This window comes from Cydia pomonella, chromosome 6, assembly GCF_033807575.1.
Source record: "Cydia pomonella isolate Wapato2018A chromosome 6, ilCydPomo1, whole genome shotgun sequence".
In the NCBI taxonomy this organism is placed as follows: domain Eukaryota; kingdom Metazoa; phylum Arthropoda; class Insecta; order Lepidoptera; family Tortricidae; genus Cydia; species Cydia pomonella.
The window spans coordinates 649715-677393 of NC_084708.1; the positions used below are offsets into that span (position 1 = coordinate 649715).

General features: G+C 39.9%; 2 protein-coding genes across 2 annotated transcripts in view; one reads left to right on the forward strand and one right to left on the reverse strand.

The window, feature by feature from the left end:
• Window positions 1-111: 111 nt before the first annotated feature.
• Window positions 112-2572, reverse strand: LOC133518669 (unconventional prefoldin RPB5 interactor-like protein). Its single transcript, XM_061852345.1, has 4 exons — window positions 2384-2572; window positions 2068-2311; window positions 1062-1701; window positions 112-643 (listed from the first exon to the last, which is right to left on the reverse strand). Exons 1-4 carry the CDS (start codon window positions 2411-2413, stop codon window positions 157-159), a joined length of 1401 nt encoding a protein of 466 aa, XP_061708329.1. The 5' UTR covers window positions 2414-2572; the 3' UTR covers window positions 112-156.
• Window positions 2573-2722: 150 nt separating this feature from the next.
• The window catches only part of LOC133518677 (NBAS subunit of NRZ tethering complex-like), a 79291-nt gene continuing 54334 nt past the window's right edge, over window positions 2723-27679 (forward strand). Inside the window, exons 1-17 of the mRNA XM_061852352.1 lie at window positions 2723-3049; window positions 3167-3264; window positions 3366-3499; window positions 9437-9570; window positions 10253-10347; window positions 14432-14606; window positions 16249-16404; window positions 17611-17829; window positions 18329-18433; window positions 19815-19901; window positions 20710-20907; window positions 21727-21852; window positions 22169-22292; window positions 24278-24414; window positions 25266-25567; window positions 26313-26393; window positions 27334-27562. Coding sequence (XP_061708336.1) covers window positions 2978-3049; window positions 3167-3264; window positions 3366-3499; window positions 9437-9570; window positions 10253-10347; window positions 14432-14606; window positions 16249-16404; window positions 17611-17829; window positions 18329-18433; window positions 19815-19901; window positions 20710-20907; window positions 21727-21852; window positions 22169-22292; window positions 24278-24414; window positions 25266-25567; window positions 26313-26393; window positions 27334-27562 — 2472 coding nt within the window. The 5' untranslated portion in view covers window positions 2723-2977. The remainder of the gene's footprint in view (window positions 3050-3166; window positions 3265-3365; window positions 3500-9436; window positions 9571-10252; window positions 10348-14431; window positions 14607-16248; window positions 16405-17610; window positions 17830-18328; window positions 18434-19814; window positions 19902-20709; window positions 20908-21726; window positions 21853-22168; window positions 22293-24277; window positions 24415-25265; window positions 25568-26312; window positions 26394-27333; window positions 27563-27679) is intronic.

Genomic DNA, 27679 nt, shown 5'->3' on the forward strand with positions numbered 1-27679 from the left:
CCAAATATTTCAATCAATCTACCCTCTGTTTTTAAAACTATTGTTATGCTAAAGTATACTCCAGCAAAAGATAGGGACAAGTATTATATTTGTATGTAATAAAACAGAAAATATGCTAAAAAGTTATTTAATTTCATTGTATTTGCAATTTTTACATTATTTGAGATTTTGCTGTCTCCGTTTCTTAAATAAGCTCATAGGCCTCTTATCGCCACTCTCAAATTTGTTATCATTCTCATCCACTTTTTCAACTACATCATTAACAACAATGGTCTTATTCAACTTCCGATTGTCCTCTGCTTCCTGAAAGTCAACTACTTTAGTCCTCTTCTCATTTCGAGGCCCACATGGTGACAAGTCTCTTTCATACTTTGATTTCTTCAAAATAGACGTGGTATTTGTAAATGAGCTAGCAAAAGCTTCATAAATATCACTAGGCTTTATAATTCCTTTCTCCTTATCATAAGGTGTAGTGTCTGGCTCTGTTTCAGAATGCATGAATGCTAATTCCAATGTTTCACTGTCATCTTCATCAGCAAAAGACACACGTCTTTTTATTTTAACTGCTGGCTTCAATGAATGTTCTTCTTCAGATTCCTCATCAGCTTCTTCAACATCTTCATTTTGGAGAATGTCATCTAATCTGTAAAACAAATATTAATGATTGCGAATTACAAAATGCATTAAATACTTCAGAATATACTTTGTAAATTTCTATATGTATGTACATCATATAAGATTCATAAGGTTACTAATAAACTGAATGCACAATTACCACCACTCTAAAAAAATAATCAAACCTCCATGTGCTAGCAACCCTAATAAACACTTCTTGGCAAATCGTGTAGTTAATGTGTGGAACTCTCTACCAGAAACTGTTATTAGTGCACTGTTGGTGAACTCTTTCAAAAATAGATTATTTACACATTTAAGAACTTTAAAAAGTGCAAAATAAACACAAGTGCTGCGATATACATGCATCAGCTCCAAAGCTGCTAGTGTATCAAATAAAATAATAAATAAATAATAAATGAACACTACATTAATAACAAAATGTTTACCTATCCATTTCATCCTCCACCTCCTCTAATTGTTCCATTTCATCCAATCTTGATAAAATATCCTTTTCAGTTTGGCTAGGAGCAGTTTCTTTATTCTTCAAATCAGTTAGTTTCTCCTTCAATTCATTTTGTCTATCAATTACTTGTTTTAAAAGTTCCATTTTATCATCATCTTTATGAGCTTCCTTTTCTTTTAAGATTTTATTATTTTTAGATTCTAAATTTCTTGTTGCAAGCTTTTCCTTCACATCACTAATAACTTGTTTTTGCACATCTCCTTCATGTGTATCTGTTTCTATATTATTATTGTGTCCTCTTTTCAATTTATTAACATTTCTTTCACTAGTTATATGCAGTTTTGCCATTTCTTCTTCCAATTCCTCTTGTAACTCTAGTTCCTCAAGTCTGTTCCATAGTTCCTCATCATCCACCTCTTCCTTAGTTTCCTCAGTCTTGTTTCTCTGTTTGTACTGCCTCATGTTCTCCCGGTGTTTCTCCCTCCATTTTAAATCTTCCTCTTCAGTAAATTCTTCTATTATTTCTTGTCCTTGATCTTTTAATACATTTTCAGCACCAAATTGGACCTGATTTTGAATGTATTCTCTTTCCTTTTGCAGTACTTCGACTTTAGATTCTGCATCTGAAAAATGTGAGCTAATGTTAATTAAGATTAATTAAGCATATCATGTTAAGTTAGAAAAACTTACTGTAATAAAAATATGATTTAGAAAAAGGTATGAAATTTCTACCCCCAGCAAACAATGGTAATGAAATATTAAATGTCAATAGTTATATTAGCTATCAGATATATTCTGAAAATAACAGGGATGACATGAGCTTAAGATAAGCTACCCTGCTCATATTGACCATTTACAATCGCTTTAAAATGTGGTGGCCAAAGTTAGGAAGGGAGGCCAATGTTTAAACCGATGTGTAATTTAAAATTGGTAGGAATTAGATGAAGTCAAAACAAGCATACAGGTTTTTCTTGCCAAGTGCTACCTACCTTTAATTCTATGTTGTCGAAGCACTTCTGCCTGAGACAGCGAGCATTTAACAAAGTAGTCAGCGCCCAGAGCAACAGTAACTTCATTGGTATGTTTCAAAACACCTCTAAAGAATACCTTGCTGCCCACTGGAACCAACGCCGGGACTTTCAACTTGTCTGCATACACACTAAAATTTAGTGTCCTCAAAGTATGCAGATAATTCTCCCAGAAACGCAGGTTTTCCTCATTTTTTGCTAAGCTCTGAAACATAACGTATACAATCAGCAAAGTACTGTTTTCTAAACTGCGTAAAAGTTCAAGAAAGTTTTTTACCTTATAGTATATATCTGATAAAATGTTCATGGTTTATCGGTTATAGTCAAAACACGGATAATAACAGTCAGAGTATACACAATATAAAACTAACAACACGATTTTACGGTATTCTGTTGTTGTTTTAGCATAATTAACCTACAAATAAATGGAGGAAATAACGTCTCAACGTCTGACAAACTGACATTTAGAGAGGGTATAGTTTCAAAAAGGATAATCTCAAGTTAAAATCAAAATATTATATATTCTATTTTTTTTTTTTGTATGAATTGCATGTTTGACTATATTCATAGATTTTGATGTGAGCCTATATTTAACTTCAAAAATATCAAAATTTGTTAATATTATGAATACATTTTCTTCAAATGTAATTAAAACCTTGGATAAAATAAAAAAGCACATTAGTTACTACGGGTTTTGAACAAGCCCTTCAGGACAATCACAACGTCAATACTTTTCTGTCACTGTCAAAAACATACGTTCAATATCGTGAACACTGAAATATTTTCAATTTTGTTAAATATTTCAGTGTAATATGGCATACAAATCATCGTTACCCATTTGAACAGTTTATTAGTATCAAATAGCTTCACAATGGAAGAAAACAAGTCCATTTTACACGAATTGTACGTGTTTTCTGAATGGAAACCAGAACCCGAATACATCGTAAGTTTTCTCATTTTATTGTCTCTAAATATTAGCTTAGTGTTATATTATAGTGATTGTGGAATGTTTCACGTACATTAATTTTTCGTTACTAGTAAATAAATCGGTGTTTCACAGCAAAAACCGGATAATATTCTTCCGGAAAATATATCAGCTCTCTGGCGATGGCTGAAGTTTTTCGGACCTAAAAAGAGCCTTATTGACAGCATAGCAGCGTAAGTTTCTTAATATGTTAATATAATGCTCAATTACATTGAATAACATAAGTTTTAAACAGCTAATTTCTTTCTAATAATGTATTTCAATAAAATTTTAGATGCAAGGAAAGACAACAGAAGTGGCACATAGCGCTCGGGGACGAAGGCAAGGTGATTGCAGTCCTGACTGATAATATTCTGGAGATCAGGACCAAGCGCTCCGAGTATGCCACCATAGCAGCTCGGACTACAGGTGAGATAGAGATTTCCCAATATTAGGGAGAGGAGAATGTAACAAATGAGGACTGAATGAAGAATGACTGGTAATAGAAATAAAATGTTAAACATATATTAAATTTAAAATAGTGTCAACAATATAATGAGTGATATGTTCTCTATGGTGCAATAACTGTAGCCTACGAGGGTTGATTATATACTTAATTTACTCTTTGGGTTGATTGAAAATTTTGTGGCCTGGTCAATATAAAAAAAAACTTTTTTCTGCTGCCATTTTGAACTGTCATTATTCAACTGGCTAGTTATCTTCCACCAGGACAATGCACGTCTTCACCTTCACACGTCACTAAAATCGATGGCGGAGATTGCCAAATGTGGGTTTGAATTATTGCCCCACTTACACAATATTCAGCCGATTTAGCACCATCGGACTTTAAAAAAAAATATGGGTGGTATGAAATTTTCCGAGGTCCAAGCTGAGGTGAGGATGCCTATTTTGAAGATCTGGAGGAAAGCTTCTTCAAAAGTGGTGTAATGGCTCTGGAATCCAGATGGGACAAGTGCATTGAACTTGACAGGGACTATGTAAAAATATACTAATTGATTTAAAAGTCTCTGTTTCGTTTTTTAGGGTTCCATAGCCAAATGGCAAAAAACGGAACCCTTATAGATTCGTCATGTCCGTCTGTCTGTCCGATTATGTCACAGCCACTTTTTTCCGAAACTATAAGAGCTATACTGTTCAAACTTGGGAAGTAGATGTATTCTATGAATCTCGCATTAAGATTTTTACACAAAAATAGAAAAAAAACAATAAATTTTGGGGGTTTCCCCATACTTGGAACTGAAACTCAAAAAATATTTTTTCTTCAAACCCATACGTGTGGGGTATCTATGTCTAGGTCTTTAAAAATGATATTGAGGTTTCTAATATCATTTTTTTCTAAACTGAATAGTTTGTGCGAGAGACACTTTCAAAGTGGCAAAGGAATGCGGGTGATCACCGCAATAGCATCGCTTTGTTAGAGCTCCCGACAAATCAACCTAAAATAAATATAAGAACCGCGATAACCAACCAGTGAAATATACCAAACTCTTCCGGAGGAAAAGACCTATCTACTAGTGAGAGCAGTTTTCTAATATATCGAGTACCTTTGAAGAAATTACAGTGTTAAGTTTTAAAAATATCGTTAGCAAGCACGGCCAACGGCCGGCAGTGGTTGAGAGTTCAGTGACCCGTGAACTTCGCGCATCTCCGTCACCGATCGGCCGACATTGCAAAGCACAGCACAAGTAACAGCGCCAGAGTCGAGCTGCGTTACGCACACCCTGCCATCGAGTGAGTCATCTTATACGTTATCTTGTTCACATCTGCGCTCTGCGCTGCACTTGCTAAAATGAAATGCAAAGCATGCGATGACGCTATTAATCACCTGGAAATACTTAATTGTGTTGCTTGCAATGGCTGTTACCACTACAAGTGCTTGAACATCACAACAGCGCAATACATGGCAAAAAATTATGAATTAAAACGCATTTGGCATTGTGATGTTTGTACGAACATGACAGCAGGCGGAGAAACGATGACACACCTGTACGATCACACATCCCCTCGTCCCTGAATGAAACTACCATGTCTGTAGATGACCTACTGGTTCTTGAAGGGGACGCAGGAGGCGACACGTTAAATAAAACACAGATACATAATACTTCTAGTAGCGAAGAAATTACATTATCAAGCATTAATGCGTTGCTAACGGCCAACAATAAATCCTTAATCAGCAATATGAACACCGCAATACAAACACAAATAAACCTAGCATTTAACCAGTTTAACAAGGAGATTTCCCAGAACTTTACACAAGTGTGGGCTGAACAACAAAAATGTACAACAAAAATCGATGATATCAGTAAACAAATCCAATCACTCGAAGCAGAAAATTTCATATTAAAATCTGAGCTCAGGAATCTTGAGAACCGTCTATCTAGCCTAGCGAAGAATACACCAGACAATGCACAAAATAATAATAAGAAAATTGTATTATATGGACTGAGCGAACACCACCATGAAACGCAGGACGATTTATACGGCCGTGTCACCGATGTTTTCTATGATATTCTAGGAGTCAATGTTAACACATATCTTGAAGATGTGAACAGAATTGGGAAGCGAGGTCCTCGCCGTCCCCTCGTTATCGAGTTCATGAGTAAAAGGATGGCAAATTATATCCTAGAGAACTCTTTTAGTTTCAAGAACACCGGCATTACTATCTCTGCATACCTAGATAACAAGGCCCTAGAGGAACGAAAAAACGTTAAGAGAAATAATGCTAGATGCGCGTAAATGTGGGAAATATGCAGTGATTAGACACAATAGATTATTCATCGAAGGGCAAGAGCATCGAAGCCAGCAGTATAGGCCACAGCAACAGCAACGAATTCCAGATCCAAACACAAATACAAGTTCCCTAACATCAACAGCGACCCAAACCATAGATGCTGAAATCGGCGCTATAGCGCTATCGGTGCCCGAACATTCTTCGTCGAATACCAGTCCTAATCCAAATAATCCATCGACGCCACTTTTTCGTACCTAAAAACAATAACAAAATGAATATACTATTCCAAAATATGCAGAGCCTAAAAAACAAAACCCATATACTGGAATCATTTTTAACAAATAAAGACTATCAAGTACTATGTTTAACTGAAACCTGGATATCGGAGCAACAAAAGGATGTAATCCAGATCGAAGGTTATGAATTTGCAGCGGCGTACTATCGGAGCGAGCGACCGGGCGGAGGAGTGGCGATTCTAGTACAGGACGGTATCGATTATATTGAAAGAACAGACATTTCAGAATTATCTATCGAGTATATAGTTGAATGCTGTGCGGTTGAAATCACGCTATATAACATGTGTATAATTAATATATATAGAGCAGATAGGAATAAAATTATCAAGTAACGACGTAAACCAAAATTACAACAATTTTCATAACAAAATTCAAGAATTGCTCAATAAATATATCCCGCTAAAACGTATAAAAATAACATGTAAAAACAATAAATCGCCATGGTTGACTGTCGGGCTAAAAATAGCATGTAAAAATAAAAGATTCCTTAGGATTGCCAGAAATCACACAAAAAACAAAGAATTCATATCTTATTACAGGAATTATGAGAAAATTTTAAAAAAAATGTGTGCAATCGTCCAAAAAGTTAACTTTTATAAAACAAATGAAACAATCAAGTAATAAAATTAAATCCATGTGGAATATCATAAAAAACACTACATCTCAAAACAAAATTTCTAAACACAAAAATATAAACATAAAAATCGGTGATTATGTTGTAGAAACGCCCAACCAAATAGCAAGGACTCTCAACGAATACTTTGCATCAGTAGGTGAGTCATCTCCGGCAGGTAGCAGTGCCGGCGCGAACGCTCCTACACAAGCGGCCGGCCGCCCCGTCATTATACCCACAATAAACTCAATAATGATTAGCGAAGTAACCGAGCGCGAAATTACTACACTAATGCGACAAATGAAAAATCGAACTAGTTCGGGCATAGACGACATTCCGTCGATACTGATTAAATTATGCACTACTGAATTGGCGACCCCGCTTAAGTTTTTAATAAACCAATCTTTTTGCGAAGGAGTATTTCCGGAACTGTTGAAGATCTCAAAAATTAAACCTATCTTAAAACCGGGCGGTAAAGAAAACGATCCAAGCCAATATAGGCCTATTGCACTTTTACCGACCTTCTCTAAACTATTTGAAAAAGCCATGAACATACGAATTTATAACTTTTTTGAAAAATATCAGATTTTTGACAAAAATCAATTCGGCTTCAGGAAACAACATTCGACGACTCTTGCGATCTACAATTACGTTCAGGAAATACTTAATTATCTAAACTCAAAAAAATATGCTGTAGGGCTACTCCTGGACATGTCCAAAGCCTATGATCGTGTCTCCCATAATATTCTACTTCGGAAACTATACGACATGGGCATCCGCGGAAACGCTCATAAATGGTTCAAGTCATATTTACAAAATCGCAAACAGTGCGTACAAATTGATTGGTTTTATAAAAATACGGGTGTAGTAAAGGCGATAACCTCACCAATGCGAGCCACGACCTGCTCAATTCCTCAAGGAAGCGTGATCGGATGTGTCCTATTTCTGGCATATATCAACGATTTACCAAAAATTATGGAATGCAAATGTGTGATGTTTGCGGATGATGTCTCCTTGCTACTAAATTGCGCGGATAGTACCGAGTGTAACGAACGCTTGCCACAAATCACAGAAACCATAACGGAGTGGCTTTCAGATCACAATCTTGAAATAAATTTAAAGAAAACTAAAATAATCCAATTCAGGCCTATCCAAAAAAAAACCACTGCAAATGACATTACAAACAAAAAACGAAATTATAGAGGAAGTAAATGAATTTAAATTACTAGGAATTAAAATAGATACAAGTTTAAACTGGAAATCACATATTCAAAATATAAAATCAAAGTTATCGAGCTTTATATATGCGTTAAGTGTGCTAAAGGTCAACACTGACTTGGAAACCGCTCTGTCAGCATATTTTGCGTTTGCGCACGCAAGGCTCCAGTACGGTGTGATTCTGTGGGGGGCCAGCACTGATGTCCACCAACTATTCCTGTTGCAGAAGAAATGTATTCGCATACTTACCAACACGCATATACCAGATAGTTGTCGACCGCACTTCGCTGCATTAAATATTCTCACGTTGCCCTCCATATATATATTGGAAGCGGCACTCTTTGTTAGGAATAATTCGCATCTTTTCACAAAAAAAGTAATTAACTCGCAAAGAAGGAAAAAATGATAAAATTGAAATACAACTACCCCCAACAAAATTAGAAATGTTTAAAAAAGGCCCTTACTACCGATGCATTCTTATCGCAAACAAACTACCCGAAAAAATAATAAACGAAATGGAAGACACGGTGTTCAAAATGGAACTAAAAAATTTGCTCCTCAAAAAATGTTATTATTCCATAGACGAGTACCTGAATGATGAATCTTTGCCCAAATAAAATTATGTATAATAATAATAAATTATATTAAATATGTTTTTAATATAGTTAATGATAATTTGAATTTAATATAAATAATACTAATTAATATTAATTTTATGTACATATGTGCATGCACCTCCTAGTTTTAGTGTAGTTTAAGATATACTTGCTGTGCCCTAACAGGGTTCATGTGTGAACTTGCCCTAATGTAATACCTGTTATGTACCACATGATTAATATGCAATAAATAAATAATAATAATAATAATAAAATGTGTCCCCCCCCCCCGTAACTTCTAAAATAACAGAATGAAAAATCTAAAAAAAATGTATGATATACATTGCCATGCAAAATTTCCACCGAAAATTGGTTTGAACGAGATCTAGTAAGTAGTTTTTTTAATACGTCATAAATGGTACGGAACCCTTCATGGGCGAGTCCGACTCGCACTTGGCCGCTTTTTTAATATTCTGGCTGCGAATTTTTCAATCCACCCTCGTATGTTAGTTCTACATTTGGAATTATGGTAATAAATGAAACTATTGAAGACAATGTCCTACACATAGCTCACGGGCACAGTATTAGCCAATATAGGTCTTTGAAGTTGAGACTTGAAGACAACGAAAAGGCATCTGATTAAGATGCATGTGTTGCAATATATATGGTCACACTTAAAAACTAAGAGAACTTTTTTTTTTAAATCTGATTTTTATTGAGGCTTTGGACACTAGGTGAACATTTCAGCCTCATGGGTGCTTTCATAGTTCCCTACGCAAGGGAGAGATCAATAAAGTGGTATACGCTGATTGCTATGTCTGATAAAGGCTTTGCCAACCAACAATTGATCTGTCCATGCATGCAAAATAATTAAGTTTACTTTTTTTTCAGTGTCTCGAGATGCATATCCCCAGTGGCGGAAGCTGGTGTGGAGTCCGGACTGCTCATTCCTGGCCATGGCTTATGGGAATGGTGTGGTCAGCTTCTTTGATCTGACTGCTTCTAATCTCTTCAATATACCAGCTGTAAGTTGAAACACATTTATTTAATCTTCAGTTCACTATATGTAAATTAATTTCTGTCTAATATGTGTGTATGTGTTTAATGTTTTTTTTATTAAATGAAAGAAGTTTTTTTTTATTGAAGCGCTGGTGGCCTAGCAGTAAGAGTGTGCGACTTGCTATCCGGAGGTCGCGGGTTCAAACTCCGGCTCGTACCAATGAGTTTTTCGGAAGTTATGTACGCTTTTCGGTGAAGGAAAACATCGTGAGGAAACCGGACTAATCCCAATAAGGCCTAGTTTACCCTCTGGGTTGGAAATTGAGATGGCAGTCGCTTTCGTAAAAACTAGTGCCTACGCCAAATCCTGGGATTAGTTGTCAAGCGGACCCCAGGCTCCCATGAGCCGTGGCAAAATGCCGGGATAACGCGAGGAAGAAGAAGGAGATGTTTTTTTATTAAATGCCATGGTTGGTGTACCTGATGATCTCATAGGAAGGTCGGCACTGAAAGTCGCCAGCATCATGGTGAGAAGAGACCTTTTTGTGGCACTTTCTCCTATGTTTTTCTGTTTTGTATAATTTTATATTGTGTTTGTGCTTACAAGTAAATTATTAAAAAATAATATTGACCTTGAATTTCTAAATATAGAATTTAAGGTTGTATTTCGAATGGTAATAGGAGTAATAATGATTATGATATTTGTAGGACTGCACAAGGCCGGGAGGGCTGGAGTGTACAGACAACACTCATGCTGTAGCCGACATCATTTTCATGCCCCTGAGGGTAAAGGATAACAAATGGTGAGCAAAACATTACTTTTCTTTCTTTAGTAAGTATTTTATTTTATTTAAACTTGGGACACAAACAGGCAAAATAGTACAATAAAAAAATTAATTTAGATAATTCACAGCCAAAACAATTTCCACTTATGACTAATATTATTTATGATTGCTCAGACAAGACTTAATTTATTAGGTTACTAGAACACCAATATATTTTATGCTGTACATTACAGGGATAATTATATTAGAAGACACGTATATTTATCATTAACATTTTTATACAATTTTACTTAATTTTTTTATTGTTTTTACGTTATTATTATTTATGTATTTATTTATTTAATCTTTATTGCACAAAAGAAAACCTTATAGTACAAAAGGCGGACTTAATGCCATGAGGCATTCTCTACCAGTCAACCTTTAGGCAAAGCAGAGAGATTGTGGGCGGTGCTACTTTAACAACAACAACCAAATATAATACAATAACATACCATACATAATACATACATACATAAATATACATACTTATATTTCTTATAATATATACATAAATAACGACAAAACATATAGAGCTTACCCATACATTATTATTTTTTCATTCTGCTAGCAAAGAAAGCACGTAAGGATTTTTTAAATGCAAACTTATTTTGAGCATTTTTGATGCCGTAGGGAAGTCCGTTCCAAAGACGGGCCGCCTGCACGGAAAACGAATTAGACATGAACCCAGTGCGGTGAAGAGGGATAGATAGAGACATATTGCCGGAAGAGCGAAGTTGACGGTCCCGGGTAACGCCGTAGTATTGAAATAGAGACTTAAGGTATTCAGGAGAATGAGGATCATTTAACACAGAAAAAAGAGTACACAACATGCGAACATTGCGTCGTTGACGAATGGGGAGCCAGCCGAGCTGGGAACGAAAAGATGAGACATGGTCATATTTACGAAGGCAAAAAATGAAGCGAATGCAGTTATTGAGTAGCCGATCCAATTTGTCGAGAAGTTCTTCATTTAAGTCCGGATAACACACATCACCATAATCAATAATGGGCAGGATAAGGGAATTAATTAATAAAACTTTGGTTTTGATAGGCAGGAAGTGATTAAATTTATTAAGAGCGTGAAGGGAACCCATGACCTTTCGACTGATCTCGGTAACCTGCGCTCTCCAACTCAGAGTACTATCTAAGAGAACACCCAGATCTTTAACACTTTGACTGAACCTTATTGGAGTGCCGTCAAAACTTACTGGTGTTATCGCGTCCAAGTCTATTCTTGCAAGCTGTCTGGAACTACCGATAACAATGGCCTGGCACTTGGAAGGATTTACAAAAAGGCCGAACTTGTTTGACCACTGCTGGATATGTAAAAGGTCCAGGTTAAGTTTCTCAATGCAAGTCTGAAGGTCAGTCACGGGGCACTGGTCATAGAGTTGCAGGTCATCAGCATACAGATGGTAGGTACAGCAAAGGTTAGGTGTAATAAAGTTAATAAAGGCAGAAAATAGAAGTGGGGATAAAATTCCTCCTTGAGGCACGCCAGTAACCAGGTCACACCAGTCAGACAAGGACCGGTCAACTCGGACTGCCTGCTGGCGGCCCCTCAGGTAGGCTGCGAACCAGTTAAGGGCTGTTTCCGAAACGTTCATGAGTTTGAGCAGAGCAAGGAGAATGTCATGGTCAACGGTGTTGAACGCGTTAGAGAAATCAATTAGAACAAGAACCGTGACCAATTGACTCTCCATGCCCCGCCTAATGTCTTCTGTCACTTTAAGAAGCGCAGTACTGGTGCTATGACTTGGTCGGAAACCTGACTGCACGGGGCTTAAAAGGTTATGCGAATGGACAAATAGCGAAAGTTGCTTATGAACAACCGCTTCGGCGATTTTCGAGAGAAAGGGGAGAATAGAGATGGGTCTAAAGTTATTAAGAGAGGTGGGATTACTAATTTTAGGTAGCGGAATCACAAACGCTTTACGCCAAAGAGAAGGGAATTCGCCAGTGACCAGTGAGGAGTTTATGATGTCAGCCATCACAGGAAGTACACAATCAAGGACTGATACAATCATGTAACGGCTGACATCATCACAACCCACGGCCTTTGACTTGATGGCTTTAATAATGGCCTTTATATTAACTACAGAAATAGGACAAAATGAGAATGAATCTGTGACAGGAGAGGGCATAGATAAGATAGTAGAAAGAGTACTGGTCTTAATAGCAGTGTCAACACGAGAAGCGGAAGAAAAATGTATATTAAGATCATTAAGAGTGAAGGAACTGCCATCGAAACCATTGGAAGGTTTACCTAAGCCAAGAGACTTAAGAAATTTCCAGACATCAGCCATAGAAGAAGAGGAAACATTACTGTGAATAAACCGTCGCTTTGCTGTACGTACCATCTGGTTGCAACGGTTACGAGCTGCCTTAAAGAGTACCCAGTTGGTGTCGGTGCGGTCACGTTTATAGAGACCGAAAGCTTTGTTCCTCCTCCGCATTGCTATACGGACGCCTTCAGTGATCCAGGGAGCCGGTGGACGCCTAACTCTGACTGTGTGAACGGGTGCGTGTTTGTCAAAGAGCTTCAGGATCGCATCATTAAACAACGAAACCTTAGTGTCCGTTGATGAGGTTGAGAGCACAGGAGACCAATCGATAGCAGCAGCATCTTTTAAGAGCGATTCAGAATTGATTTTAGCTAAGCTGCGCATATGAATAAGAGCAGGTTTGAATTTAGGAGCCTTAATTTTGTATGACGCGTATATCAGATCATGGTGAGAGAAACCTGGCGCTAGGAATTGACCCTGCTTAGTGACAAGACTAGGAGACGAAGTGATAATGACATCGAGCCAAGTGTCCGATGAGGCCGTGTGATGAGTCGGGCCCAAAGGAATAAGAGAGAAGCTGACCGACTGAAGCAGTGACATCAATTTACGCGAATGTGTCGTATCTTTCAGAAGGTTAGTGTTTAAATCCCCCATGATCAGGTGATGTGTGTACTCAGAACTTACGGACTCAAGAATTCGTTCCAGGTCGGAAAAGTAGTCAATGGTCGGGGGACTGTAAATTACACCCAGAACTGCCTTAACCCCTTTTATATTCACCTCGAGAAATAACCATTCCGCTGAACTAGAGTAAAGAGAAGGAGTCGAATTTAACAGTTTGTATGGAATGGTACTTCTGAGGTAAATTGCTACGCCACCACCACCCTTTTATTATGATTATTTTATTTTAGAAACTAACTGTCGGAGAGACATGTGGTTTATATCATGATCTAAGCTCTTATTAGGAACCTATTTCTTGCATACGCTGTACAACATATGCTGTATTGTAACCACTCTATGTTAAAGCCTCAAAAGGCTACTTAAGAGTCACCCGCCGATACACTCACTCCCATACCAAAAAGAGAGTGACTGTACTTGCTCTGATTTGATTATATTACAATTTCTAGCAAAGAAGACGAGTATCAGACAAGGCTGCATACCGGTTTCAAAATTACCGATAAACAACGACTTATTTCGGTTTTACTCTAAGCTTTCATAACAACGCGAACATTTTAAGAACTTTATTGACAACCTGTCTGGCCTAGTGGGAAGTGACCCTGCCTATGAAGCCGATGGTCCTGGGTTCGAATCCCGGTAAGGGAATTTATTTGTGTGATGAGCACAGATATTTGTTCCTGAGTCGTGGATGTCTTCTATGTATTTAAGTATTTGTATATTATATATATCATATCCGGCCCGGTGAGAGCGTAACTTTCATTTGATGGCGGTGGTTAGGTTTGTGTGACTCTTAAGTAATACAATGGATAGCAAAAATGTGATATAATGTATAATAAATAATAACGAAGATTTAGCCTATTAGACGAGTCCGTTTTAGATTAGACCAAATTAAGCATAATTTTAATTTATTAACTTTAAAAGACACTGCACCTACATAATCTTTCTGGTTTAACCCATTGGTTGACTTGTAGAGAATGCCTTAAGGCATTAAGTCCGCCATTTGTACCTTCATGTATTGTGCAATAAAGATTAAATAAATAAATTTTGTTAGTGGCTGTATAACTGTTTCATCTGAAACAGTATTGCATACTTTGGCTCCACAGGAACTGGGAGGTCCTGGTAGTGACATACGACGGCCGCATCCGCGGGTTCCTCATATCCGTAGAGGGCTGCGAGCTGCACCACTCCTTTAGTTTCCCCGGCGGCGCCGGCACCGCCGTCCACTGCTCCACGCACGCCACGCTGCTGGTCGCCGGGCTGCCGAGGGCTGCAGTCAAGGTAGGCACAGGCACCGCCGTCCACTGCTCCACGCACGCCACGCTGCTGGTCGCCGGGCTGCCGAGGGCTGCAGTCAAGGTAGGTGCACAGGCACCGCCGTCCACTGCTCCACGCACGCCACGCTGCTGGTCGCCGGGCTGCCGAGGGCTGCAGTCAAGGTAGGTGCACAGGCACCGCCGTCCACTGCTCCACGCACGCCACGCTGCTGGTCGCCGGGCTGCCGAGGGCTGCAGTCAAGGTAGGTGCACAGGCACCGCCGTCCACTGCTCCACGCACGCCACGCTGCTGGTCGCCGGGCTGCCGAGGGCTGCAGTCAAGGTAGGCACAGGCACCGCCGTCCACTGCTCCACGCACGCCACGCTGCTGGTCGCCGGGCTGCCGAGGGCTGCAGTCAAGGTAGGTGCACAGGCACCGCCGTCCACTGCTCCACGCACGCCACGCTGCTGGTCGCCGGGCTGCCGAGGGCTGCAGTCAAGGTAGGCACAGGCACCGCCGTCCACTGCTCCACGCACGCCACGCTGCTGGTCGCCGGGCTGCCGAGGGCTGCAGTCAAGGTAGGCACAGGCACCGCCGTCCACTGCTCCACGCACGCCACGCTGCTGGTCGCCGGGCTGCCGAGGGCTGCAGTCAAGGTAGGTGCACAGGCACCGCCGTCCACTGCTCCACGCACGCCACGCTGCTGGTCGCCGGGCTGCCGAGGGCTGCAGTCAAGGTAGGCACAGGCACCGCCGTCCACTGCTCCACGCACGCCACGCTGCTGGTCGCCGGGCTGCCGAGGGCTGCAGTCAAGGTAGGTGCACAGGCACCGCCGTCCACTGCTCCACGCACGCCACGCTGCTGGTCGCCGGGCTGCCGAGGGCTGCAGTCAAGGTAGGCACAGGCACCGCCGTCCACTGCTCCACGCACGCCACGCTGCTGGTCGCCGGGCTGCCGAGGGCTGCAGTCAAGGTAGGCACAGGCACCGCCGTCCACTGCTCCACGCACGCCACGCTGCTGGTCGCCGGGCTGCCGAGGGCTGCAGTCAAGGTAGGCACAGGCACCGCCGTCCACTGCTCCACGCACGCCACGCTGCTGGTCGCCGGGCTGCCGAGGGCTGCAGTCAAGGTAGGCACAGGCACCGCCGTCCACTGCTCCACGCACGCCACGCTGCTGGTCGCCGGGCTGCCGAGGGCTGCAGTCAAGGTAGGGGCTTAGGTCCCTGGTTCATCAATCTGATATTGCCAGCTAAAAATCTCAACTCGCCGTAAATGCAGATCCAACCACTAAACGTAGATCCAGAAATGTGTAAAGAATTGTTATTTGTTACTGTCATGTCTGATCATTGTAAATAAAAAAAAATTAAGATATTATGTAAATAGATGAATTAGTTACTAAAGACAATGTTATCTTGTCTGTTTCAAATATAGGTTTTCCGCTCTGCTTTGTTTGCATAACATTCTATCATTCGAATGTACTAACCTCCGCTCGGAATCCCACACGCACAGAACTCCCCAAAATTCAACCCTATTTTCTCCTCCGTATTGAATTCAAAAAATAATTTCTGGAAGTCTACAACATAAGATAAATATGTATAAATGACGACTCAATTGTCATAATGACGTGTCGGGTCAACCGGTTATATTATTATATATTTATCCCACAGGACCCCTCCTCGCCCCTCAGTGCTGGCATCACCGCCTGGCGCATACTGAACGAAGCGCCCTGGTACAAGCTCTCTGTGGTATCCGATCAGTTGGAGACACAGCTAGCCAACCAGGGCTTCCAGTTCTATGTACCCTTCGTGTCTGCTAAAAACCTGGTAAGTTAACCCCTGGATCGCCAGACTTCAACTGACGTGCGAATGATAATGTTCAAATAGAGGTTTGTTTAAATACATTTGTGCTCCGGGGTGTCACGGGCACATTGCTCACCCTTTAAAATACATTACACTTATTTATTCAAGTATCTCTTGTAGATGTAGATGTAGTGTAGGGACGCCCGGCCGGAAGCAGGCGGGCTGTCGATCGCGTGTTGCGTTCATTCAGCCCAATTCCCTGAAGTTGGAGCTGCAGGTTACTGTCCTGGTGGCATTCCCATACCAATCTCCTCAAATCTTCTTGTTTTCCTGCAGAACTGAAGGACATCTTTAAGTTCGACGTCCTTTAGTTCGTTTTCTGTTAGTGAGTCTCTACCGAATGTATTTATATCGCAGTGTACATGATACATTCTGCTAGTAGATGGAAGCTAGTTTCCTCCTTACCACAGTGTGGGCAGGAGGCGTTTATATTTATTTTCATTACACTTATTTATTCAAGTATCCCTTACCTGTACCTGTACCTATCTTGAAGAAACCTCAGCAGGAAATTGAAACTGAAATTATTTATTTTGCCAGAGACATGATTACATAAGGTGTTGTACGGTTTTCCACAAGGTAATGAAGTACACACATCTCGCCAACATTAAGGGCATGCTAAGGAATTTCTAACGCTAATTATTTACACAACAATTCGTAAGTATATTATTTACATCATAAAACATTATATATATTCCTACAGTTAACTATTTCAACAATATTTACACAGAATACCTACATTATAGTTAATTTAGTACTAACACAGACATTAAAATTATACAAAATCAAAATTACCTAGGTACTTCAAAATACATAAATGATTAAATGTCATAATACATACTAAAATGTCATATATAAAGGGTCGATATCAGCATATAAAAGTGAGGAAGTGCATTCCACAGCCATACCTTTTACGGGCGGCAATTCCTTTCAAATCACACGGAGCGTGATCATTTACGGTTGAGAGTATGAGGTAAAACGCGGATTTCTGTTTTATTTTATGTTAACGCATTCACTGCAAGCCCAACAGTGCCAGCTATGCGCCAAATATACGTTTTTTGCGCTTTGTAGCGAATCGCGCCTACGAACAGAGAACCCGTCTAGCCGTCGCGGGCAGTAAATGTGTTATATTTATTCAAACACGGAAAATTGCTAAATGTACATATCTTCCAGGCCTTCATAGTCCAAATGGTGGTATCCCCGGACAACTCCAAGCTGGTCTGCCTCCACTGCAACGGCGACATCACAGTATGGCGTCTGCCGCTCCTCAAGCTGCTGCACCGCTACCCGCTGGCCTCGCAGCCTCAGTGCAACCTCCAGAACCCGCTCGTGAAGCAAGAGAATGATGCCTTATCGCACCTTGCGGGCGATGTCAGCTGGTGGAGTGACGAGGTGAGATCTCGTAGACAAATGGTGGTATCTTCGGACAACTCCGAGCTTGTCTGCCTCCACTGCGACGGCGACATCACAGTATGAAGACTCCTGCTCCTCAAACTGCTGCACCCTAACCCGCTGGCCTCGAAGCCTCAGTCTGACTGACTACAATCTCTAATTTAACCTCCTAAAGCTCCATACAAGAAAAAAAATGCCAGTGAAATTTGAACCAATAGCGTAGGAAATAGAGTTGATTTTACTTTGTTTAGTATTACTAAACAAAAGAAATGCAACGCTGTTCCATTTGAAAATGATTTCAATTTCATCAAACTTAATAAGTACTATATATGTATAGGACCTTGACCCCTTAGCAGGGCATTGAGCGCAGAGAAATGTTACTCCTTATTTGTCCATGTATTTCCATAAAATCAATTTCATGACTGCAGGAAAAAATATAATTTGTGTTTAACCTAAGCCTAGTTTAAATCATTAAAATCACCGTCGTGTTTGTTCGCAGGAAGTGATTCTGTCTCGGTTCAGCGGCGCCGTGTCGGTGTGCAGCGTAGAGAACATGGTCAACATCCTCGGCAAGAAACCGGAGTTCTTCCAAGGTGCCCCGAGGGTATGACACCTTCTTTTATAAAAAAAAATATATATAAACATAGATGGCGCTGTGGAGTGATGCTGAATCTAACTTCAAAACTGTGGTTCTCGTCAGTACCGTAAATTTTACTTTTTTATAATCCAGTTGCAACCATAGCGTCAACGTCTTCGTCGTATTTGTCAATATTTGTAAATAAAAGACAAGAATAATATAAGAAGACCGACTTAGGTGGACTGCAGACTAAGTATTAAAAAAAAAATATTGGTACAAGCTGACTGTACTTTTCTTTCCACAGGCAATTCTAACAACCCAAATACAATTAGTTTGCGTTGTTTTATCACAGAGTTCCCATGGCCAACTCCTGTCTCCATCATCAGATCAGCTCCATGTCATCATAAGTTTGCATTGTCATCCGATTTCCAAGTGTATGCAAAACTTCAGCAAATTCTGCTTCTAAGATTTGACCCACACTAAGGAAATAACATATATACTAACAGGACAAGTTAAATGAAAGCTTGTAATTACTTAGGAACAAATGGCCCTGCTCATTAGACCGGGATTCGAGCCCAGGACCGGCTCCAGCGGTTCAGCTTTGTAGGAAAACTACCAATTACTACTACCAAGTAGCGTCGACTGGTCTGGCCTGGTGGGTAGTGACCCTGCCTATGAAGCCGATGGTCCCGGGTTCAACTCCTGATAAGGGCATTTATTCGTGTCTTCTTCTTCTTCTCGTGTCGATGGTTTCGGACTTTCAAACTGTGCGGGACCAAAAGGTAGCGACATTTATCGCCCTGTCCGTTGCATCACGGAGGTCCTGCTCAGAGCAGGCATGCGGGCACGCTGGGCAGGACAGCATGTGTTTCATTGTTTGGGGAGTCATCCCACATGGGCATTGGGTGTCTGAGTCGCCTAGGGCGCCCCACTTCAGCATGTTCTCCTTGCTGCGACCGACCTGGGAACGCAATCTGTTTAAGGCTTTCCAGGTCGGCCTTTATTCGTGTGATGGGCATGGATATTTGTTTCTGCGTTATGGGTGTTTTCTATGTATTTATAAATATTTATATATTATATATATGGTTGTCTAAGTACCCTCTACACAAGCTATTGAACTTACTGTGGGACTTAGTCAATTTGTATAATAATGTCATATAATATTTATAAAAAAAAAATAGGTGGTGTGTTTATATTGTTTTCCAAGGAAGTCCAAACGCTAAAAATAAAATCAGTATCTCCAGTAATTATTGTGCATTGGCGTTGTTGGTACCATCGGCCACACTTAACTGTCCATCGGTGGACCTTATGACAAAAGGCATAAGGTCCACAAATGGAAGTTATGAGTGTTGCTGTTTGTATGGCCAGCTTTATACAAAACGGGCCGTATTTTATTTTCGACGTGCAGGTGACAATGGCGCACGCCGGAACGTTCATGGTGCTGGAGTGCGAGGCCACCGTGCTGCCCTCCAAGAGGGCGCGCAGCGACGACAGCGTGAGTACCGAGGTCTGTCACGTCTGGAAACATCCACACGATCCAACTGACAAAAATATGTATACACGACTTTATGGCCCATATATTAGGGTAGACATATTTTTGGCACTTTGTCCGTATCGATATTTTCAGACGTGACCGTACATTACACAATAGTGCGTTTTTTAGCATAAGAAAAAACAAAATTCAAAAATGTTAGTCTGCAAGTAGGTCTCTGTTACAAGTCAATACAATATTTATAGTAACATCATATAGTGACATGAAAAAAACCATAACAACATTTATAAATACAACAGCCAATATCTGGGTAAACATTACATTATAATAATCTTAAAATGAAATTACTACAATACAGCAGAGATGTCCCTAGGGTTTAAAATACATTAAATCTGGAGATGTAAAAGGTCCCCAATGTCAGAATACTAATAAGATATGGAGGTGTAGTCTCTCCATGTTAAAAAGAAAAAAGTTAAAAAACTTGACGTGTCCTTTTATTGAAATTAAAAAAACCGCTTTTTAAAATTCACTTTATATTACTTATGAAAGGATGAAAACGTGATGAAAACATTCGAAAATGAACCTAAAGATGTTAATGTTTATCTTTCCTACACATTACAATGTGCAACTCCAGAGGTGTGACATGCGCGTTACCGACACTGTACACTCCTTTTTTGAACAACCCCATACTGTAGACCCTCGGGAAAACCTCGGCAGGGAGCTCATTCTACAGCCGGAGCATCCGCGGGAGGAATTCCTCTTAAACCGCACAGTAGGGTGTGAGGATGCTTCATCTGGATTTTTATTTCAGCTGGAAATGGTACAAATCGAACCGGACACGGAAGACACAATGTTGGATCTGACTCGGGAGCTGTTCAAAACGATCATGTTCGCTATAACCGACATGGAGACGTTCCAGCCGCGGCCGCGGAGGGTCACGGTGGTCGCCCGCGTGTACAGGTTACTTGGAGTTCGGAGTACCACGCCGCAGGAGCTGTTTTCTAGAAAGGTATGTGCATTACTGGACAATATGATAAAACTGTTTGTATAGGGTTTATTATGACAGACACGAATATTTTCCAAGTGTAACCTTGGGCCTCAGTTTTAGCTTAAGAGTTCAGACTACTTTGAGTTCAAGAAACAATAGTATTTTTTAAAATCGTGATATAATGTGTACCGTGTTAAGGCCACGAAGCTTGCTGAGTGGCCCTATTGGGTACGAGATTGAAAAGCTTGATTACATCACTATATACAATACTTTTTCTACGAGTCAACAAAAATAATAATTTAAACTAATAAAATCATACAAGCCAAAAGTATACAGTTATTTATGAAACGCGAGCAGCCGCGATACCTTCATACTCGTACGCGCCCCGGACGCCGGGGCCCGGCGGGGTGGGCAACGACACCTTCTCGTAACTCATGAGGCCCTGGTACTTGCTCTGCGCTAAATTCTATTTTTAGACAGTTTTTTCTCGATTTTGGCCACCGTAGCCTATGGAGAGCAAGCAACGGTAAGCGGTTTTCGTAGTCTATGGATGTTCCTATATGTGCGTTTATGACGTATGAAGCAATTGTTTCTACTATACAACCTAAAATACTTAATTAATTTGAGCTATCGTTTTCTTTCGTCCTCTTGACCGCGGCGAGCTGTGATTGGTAAATTTCATTATAGTTGACTTGACCGTTTCGAAATAAATTGAGTTAGGGGCACATACATGAAAAGTACCCAATTACAGTTTGGTATACGAGAATTTAATTCAACTTTACCTCTCTATTGCAATCAATTCACTTTGGTTATAATTTACATGAGTGTTTTATTGAACAGATCGAGAGCGGCAACTACAATGAGGCCTTGGCCCTAGCCGAGGAGTTTGGGCTGGACAGCGACTTGGTGTACCAGCAGCAGTGGCGCAAGAACACAGTCTCCACCGACGCCATACAGAAGTACCTGGTACGTCTATGTGCGATGTGAGCATTCACTGGAGTTTATCATGTCATGTTGAAGTATATACTTTATTTACAGTATTTTACAGGTTGAGGTTTATTTGAATACCATCTATGATTAAATGTTTTTTTTCTACAGTTTTAGTTTCTTATGCTATGGCTAAAATTACCCATTCATTGCACACATATATAAAACGGTTTTTTTTATTAAAAAATTAGAGTATTTAAACAGACAAATTCAAAATAAATATATAAAAAAATCTTCATTCTGGGGTACATTTCTAAATAAAGGCTGGATATAAAGTGTCATATTTATTACTCAGAGTAAAGTGTCGAAAAAGATCTGGGCGGTGCACCAGTGCGTGGACCGACTGCCAGAAACTCTGCCGGCTGCCAAGGAACTACTGCAGTTCGGTCTCAAGCTGACCAACGAGGAGATACTTCATGGTAAGTGTTTAGGAATATATTATTTCATTTAGCACCATTATACGTCAAATTCACGTTCCTTCATTCTAGCGGATATCCACCATTCGAAACGTCATTCAGTCATTTTCTAGATTGTAAATATACTACTTGACAAAAACCAATCATGGCCTATGCAGCGGGCCTGCACTTAAATCTTCTTCGGGCCTAGTTCATTTTATTTTGTTGTGATGGAAACTCACTGACATTGATTAGTGAGGAAGAAAATAAGAAGATCATAGAAGATATAGCGGGTCGGCTCAACGAGGGAAACTGAAGTCATTTTATCTCACTGACCACATGTACTGTTAAAATCCTTTCTTATTCTGTTCCTTACAGGCAAAGATAATTTGAAATAGAGGTGTATTGTCAAAGAAAACTTTGTAGCGACGTAAATTTACTGCCATAATTCGAAACATGATTAAAACTTTTAGAACGCCATTTGATTTTGTTCCTTATTCTTTCACTATCGAAAAGTGACGCTATCTTACCGGGCACTACCTAAAGGTTGTGGCGCCATCGCTCGAAACGATGCTGCTGCACCTTTAGCCTTTGATCTATTAGATGGAGCCACGTTTTGATATTTAACAAACTTAAAGTCAAATGGCGTTCTAAAAGTTTTAATTATTTGTCGAAAGATGGCAGTAAATTTACGTCGCTACAAAGTTTTCTTTGACAATACACCTCTATTTCAAATTCTCTTGGCAACAGGTAAAAATTAGCATTTAACCCGGTTACATAGGCTATTTATACACATTTACAACGAAAACACTCCCACGTCTGTATATATATGAGGCAGCTGTATTTGTAAACCAAAATTTGGAACTTTTCCCATCATTTAATAATTTGACGAATAGATCACTCAGACAATATCAAATGACACTACCTCCCTGCAAGTTAAAACTAGGAAAGAAAAGTGCCCATCTCCAGATGCAGAGTTTAAGAATAAGTTCAAAACCATATTATCTAACGCATGCTTCTACCAGGTTGACGAATATTTTAGTTATAAATTTTAGTAATTACCCATCATATTTTATATCCATATCGATACTTTTTGATCAAATATTCTGTAATTGTGATTTATCTGTAATAAATAAAATAAATAAAAATCAATTCAACAATTGTAATTTTAAAATTAATGTAATAGTAATTTGTTATACGTTATACTATTAGTAGAATATACTTAGTAAGTACTTAAGATATTGCATGCACGCAGTTAGTGTCCACATGCATGGCTTTGTCATGTCATGGGAAAACCATTTTCACATGCCATATGGCAGAGCAATAAGGGGTCAACAATGGAAATATTTATAACATCTACTGTACTGTACCATTTCTTGTGAATAAACTTTCATTCATTCATTCAAAACGGACATGCGATGCCTTTTGAATCTGTTCCCTGCAATCTTAAGAGGCTGTCAACACCCAATGTCCTTGAAATTGATGTTACTTAAACAGTTTTTTAAGAAAGACTATTTGTTTTAGTCAAGTAAGAAAAATATATGTTCATATTAATTATATTTCAAAGACTGTGGTTTTACTCGATACATGATTGAACGAAATCGGCTCGATAGAAAATAATTGCAAAGACGGTCTTAAAATCACAATTAAACGGTTCTATGTCTTTATTGTTTTGACTTATGGGTCTGCAATTAAAATCACAATTTCAAAACATTTATATCTAAACCGTGGTTGAGTAAAATATTACACTAATAATCCACTTTTTTTTTTATTTAAATATTTTTCTTATTATTCCCTTGCCCAGGCCCAGTAACATGCGACAGTGCTATCTCATTTACTCCGATAGAAATAGACAGTGTGCGCGCTTTAGGCATTGACAGCCTCTTAAGCAGATCATCGGTCCACTTTGTGGGAGGTGTTGCTGCGTCTTCGGTTCGCGGTCGCCACTCAACTATTCTGCCTCGACTGTACTCTAGAAGAATTGTACTGAATTTGTATTTTATTTTCAGAAATAAATAAGGACAAGGAGGAGAAGATCGAAGACCCAGATTTGATAGAATTATCGGACCTGAATGCGTACACCAGCGAACTGCTTCGCTGCCGACATGTGATGCTGTTTTATAGGCAGCGCGTCTCGCTCTATGAAGTAAGGATTTAACAGTTTTCCATCACCTTCAAACGGGGTTTTTAGCCGATATCATGGTGTTCCTGCCGATGAGTAAGGTTGCCAGAGCTCAACGAGGGTGCGAAGTGTTAGGGTTGGCAACGCGTATGTATCTCCTGCTGAGTTGCCAAAGTGAGGTACGAGATTGAAAAGCTTGATTATATCACTATTGTATACAATACTTTTTCTACGAGTCTATAAAAATAATACTTTAAACTAATAAAATCATACAGGTAAACAAGCCAAGTATACAGCTATTTAAGATACGCGAGCAGCCGCGATACCTTCATACTCGTACGCGCCACGGCCGCCGGGGCCCGGCGGGGTGGGCGGCGACACCTTCTCGTAACTCATGAGGCCCTGGTACTTGCCTCCATGCGTAATTAAATTTTTAGACAATTTTTTCTCGATTTCGGCCACCGTAGCCTATGGAGACTAACAAGCAATGGTAAGCGGTTTCCGTAGTCTATGGATATTGCTATATTAGGGGTGTCACATGTGCGTTTATGACTTTTGAAGCAATTGTTTCTATTATACAACCTAAAATAAATAAATAATTTGAGCTATCGTTTTGTTTCGTCCTCTCGACCGCGGCGAGCTGTGATCGGTCCATTTCATTATAGTTGACTAAACCGTTTCGAAATGAATATTATAGTCGAGTTGGGAGCCCATACATAAAAAGTACCCAATTACAGTTTGGTATACGAAATCTTAATTCAACAATTACAGTCGGCGAGTAGAAAAAACAATTATTAGGTACAAAAAAATGGGAAAAGCCAGTGAGAGAGATCTTGTAAATAGTTGCCAAGAAAGTATTAACCCGTTTTTCTCAGGCAATACTCCGGTGTGAGAAATCCACGTACGTGAAAGACGAATACGACCGTCTCCGCGCCAACAGCCTGGTGCACAGCTGCGTGGAGCTGGCCAAGGAGGGCCGCCTGCGCGCGCTGGCGTGCCTGTGGCCGCACGTGGGGGCGGCGCGCGGGCAGCTGGCCGTGCTGGAGAGCCTGCCCGAGACCATCAGCCCGCTGCTGTACCGGCACCTGCTGCCGGCGGCCGGCCGCGCCCAGTGGGAGACCACTCCGGCCAAGCTGGAGGACTATGAGAGTGATTGGTGCAGGAAGGAAATATTCAGGTTAGTTGGAAGGGGCTGTGAAAATGTTTACAAAAAATGATATGAACGTTAGTTCCAATTCCGGATATGTCTACACAACAAACAATTAGTACATTTGCGGGTAGTTATAACATTTATTGGTACCAACCAAATACAAAATCGCTTGGATCTGTGACTGAAAGACCTGACTTTAACCTACATTATTTGATCATGTAATGTTTTCATCTACCCTCAACTGGTTAAGGAGCCATTTGAAGGTAGATTTTGTTTACTTTTATTGAAATACATAAAGATACAGAGTATAGGTGTATTTAGAGGTAAATCTCCGCCTACCCCAATTGTTATTAAAAATCTGGAAAAGTTTGAGTCGGACTCGCCCACCGAGGGTTCCGTACTTTGTAGTATTTGTTGTTATAGCGGTAACAGAAACACATGATCTGTGAAAATTTCAACTACCACAGTTCATGAGATACAGTCTGGTGACAGACGGACAGTGGAGTCTTAGTAATAGGGTCCCGTTTTACCCTTTGGGTACGGAACCCTAAAAAGGCGTGGAATGCATCTGTCGGCCATCGCTCGCGGCATAGATAAATAACAAAGTAAAAGAGCCTATGTGTGGTTCTGGTGACCGTTTCTGAAATGCTTCCAATTCCTTCTTGAAGTCTTTGTTTGCTATTGGCATAAGTATTATTTGTTATTTCAATATTATTGTAGACCTACTCTAGTGCATCACTTTTTAATTAGGTACTTTATTTAATTTTCTTAGATCAATTTGGAGCTCGAACTGGTCTGAAGACAGCTCGCCGGACTCCGAGACGGCCGCTGCTAACGACGACATATCGCAGTGGTATGTCAACTTCTTTTTTTACTTGATTTCTTATTCCCTACAGTCAAGTGTAAAAATATGGGTGCACACATCTTACTCAAAAATATGTCCCATAGCATCTTATTCCAGTGTAATAAGAGCTTAGTACCATATTTATGAGACGATTCTCTCGATACATATTTTTGCACTTGACTGTGCAACGGGACTTAATCGCATTAAATTATGTATAAATAAAATTATAGGTAGTGTAGTGTGAGTGAATAATAATGAGTAAAAATCGTGAAATTTTAAATCAATGTTTTTACGTGATATCATAAGGACCCTGTTTTGTACCACTATAACTCTATTTTGGTACGAAGCACTATTGAAAACGCCTCTTTAATCAGAAATCAAGTGCCAATTCAAAGAGACACATACAATTTCTGACTTATTATTGATATTTGTTCCTGAGTCATGGCCTCATGGGTGTTTTCTATGTATTTAAGTATTTATAAATATTTATATATTATATATATCGTTGTCTAAGTACCATCAACACAAGCCTTATTGAGCTTACTGTGGGACTTAGTCAATTTGTGTAATAATGTCCTATAATATTTATTTATTATTTATCTTCATCTAAGTTATCTTCTTCGTTGATATCGTCCTGCGCCAAATTTTCTTTTGGCGAACATACAGCCTTGTTCAGCCAGTCACTGTTCTTCTTCAAGATATTATCAAGTGTGCGATTAGACTATCTCCATCTTTTTTTAATGCTAATGCAGTATTTTTCACAAACTTTAAATAAGGCTTTTGTCGTTCTTCTAATCAATTAAAGTAAAAAAAAAAAAAAAATAAAAAAAAAAAAAATAAAAAAAAAATAAAAAAAAAAAAAAACCACTAATGTGCTTTATTTCAACGTGAAAATTTAATCAGAGCGTAGCTTTAAACATATTACGTAAATATTAGATAAATATGGCAGGTACGAGAAGCGCGCGCGTGAGATCGAAGCCAAGAGCGGCCTCGCGTCGCACGCGCTCACGCTCGCCACCATCGCGGCCGAGGCCGGCGGGGTGCCCGGCCTCGACGGCCTCATCTTCCACCTGCTCACCCTGGACGTCCTGCTGTACGACCTCAATGTGGAGGGGGTGACGCTGGACCAACTGGAGAAGCTTAGCGCGCTGGAGACTTGCGGTCTGCTCATGAAGGTGGTAAGTCTTTTTTTTTATTTTTTTTTATTTAAGGTTAAGTCTTAGTGCAGGTCTTAAAAGGCGGACCATTACCTGATCTGATCTCTAGCCACTAGCCACGGTTGGAACCCCCCATCT

Excerpts from the sequence above, each read along its gene's own strand:
- LOC133518669 (XM_061852345.1), bottom strand. The coding sequence starts at position 2,413 with ATGAACATTTTATCAGATATATACTATAAG. Across the intron at positions 2,312-2,383 it reads TATCAGATATATACTATAAG|AGCTTAGCAAAAAATGAGGA; the intron begins GTAAAAAACTTT and ends GTTATGTTTCAG. Across the intron at positions 1,702-2,067 it reads TCGACAACATAGAATTAAAG|ATGCAGAATCTAAAGTCGAA; the intron begins GTAGGTAGCACT and ends CACATTTTTCAG.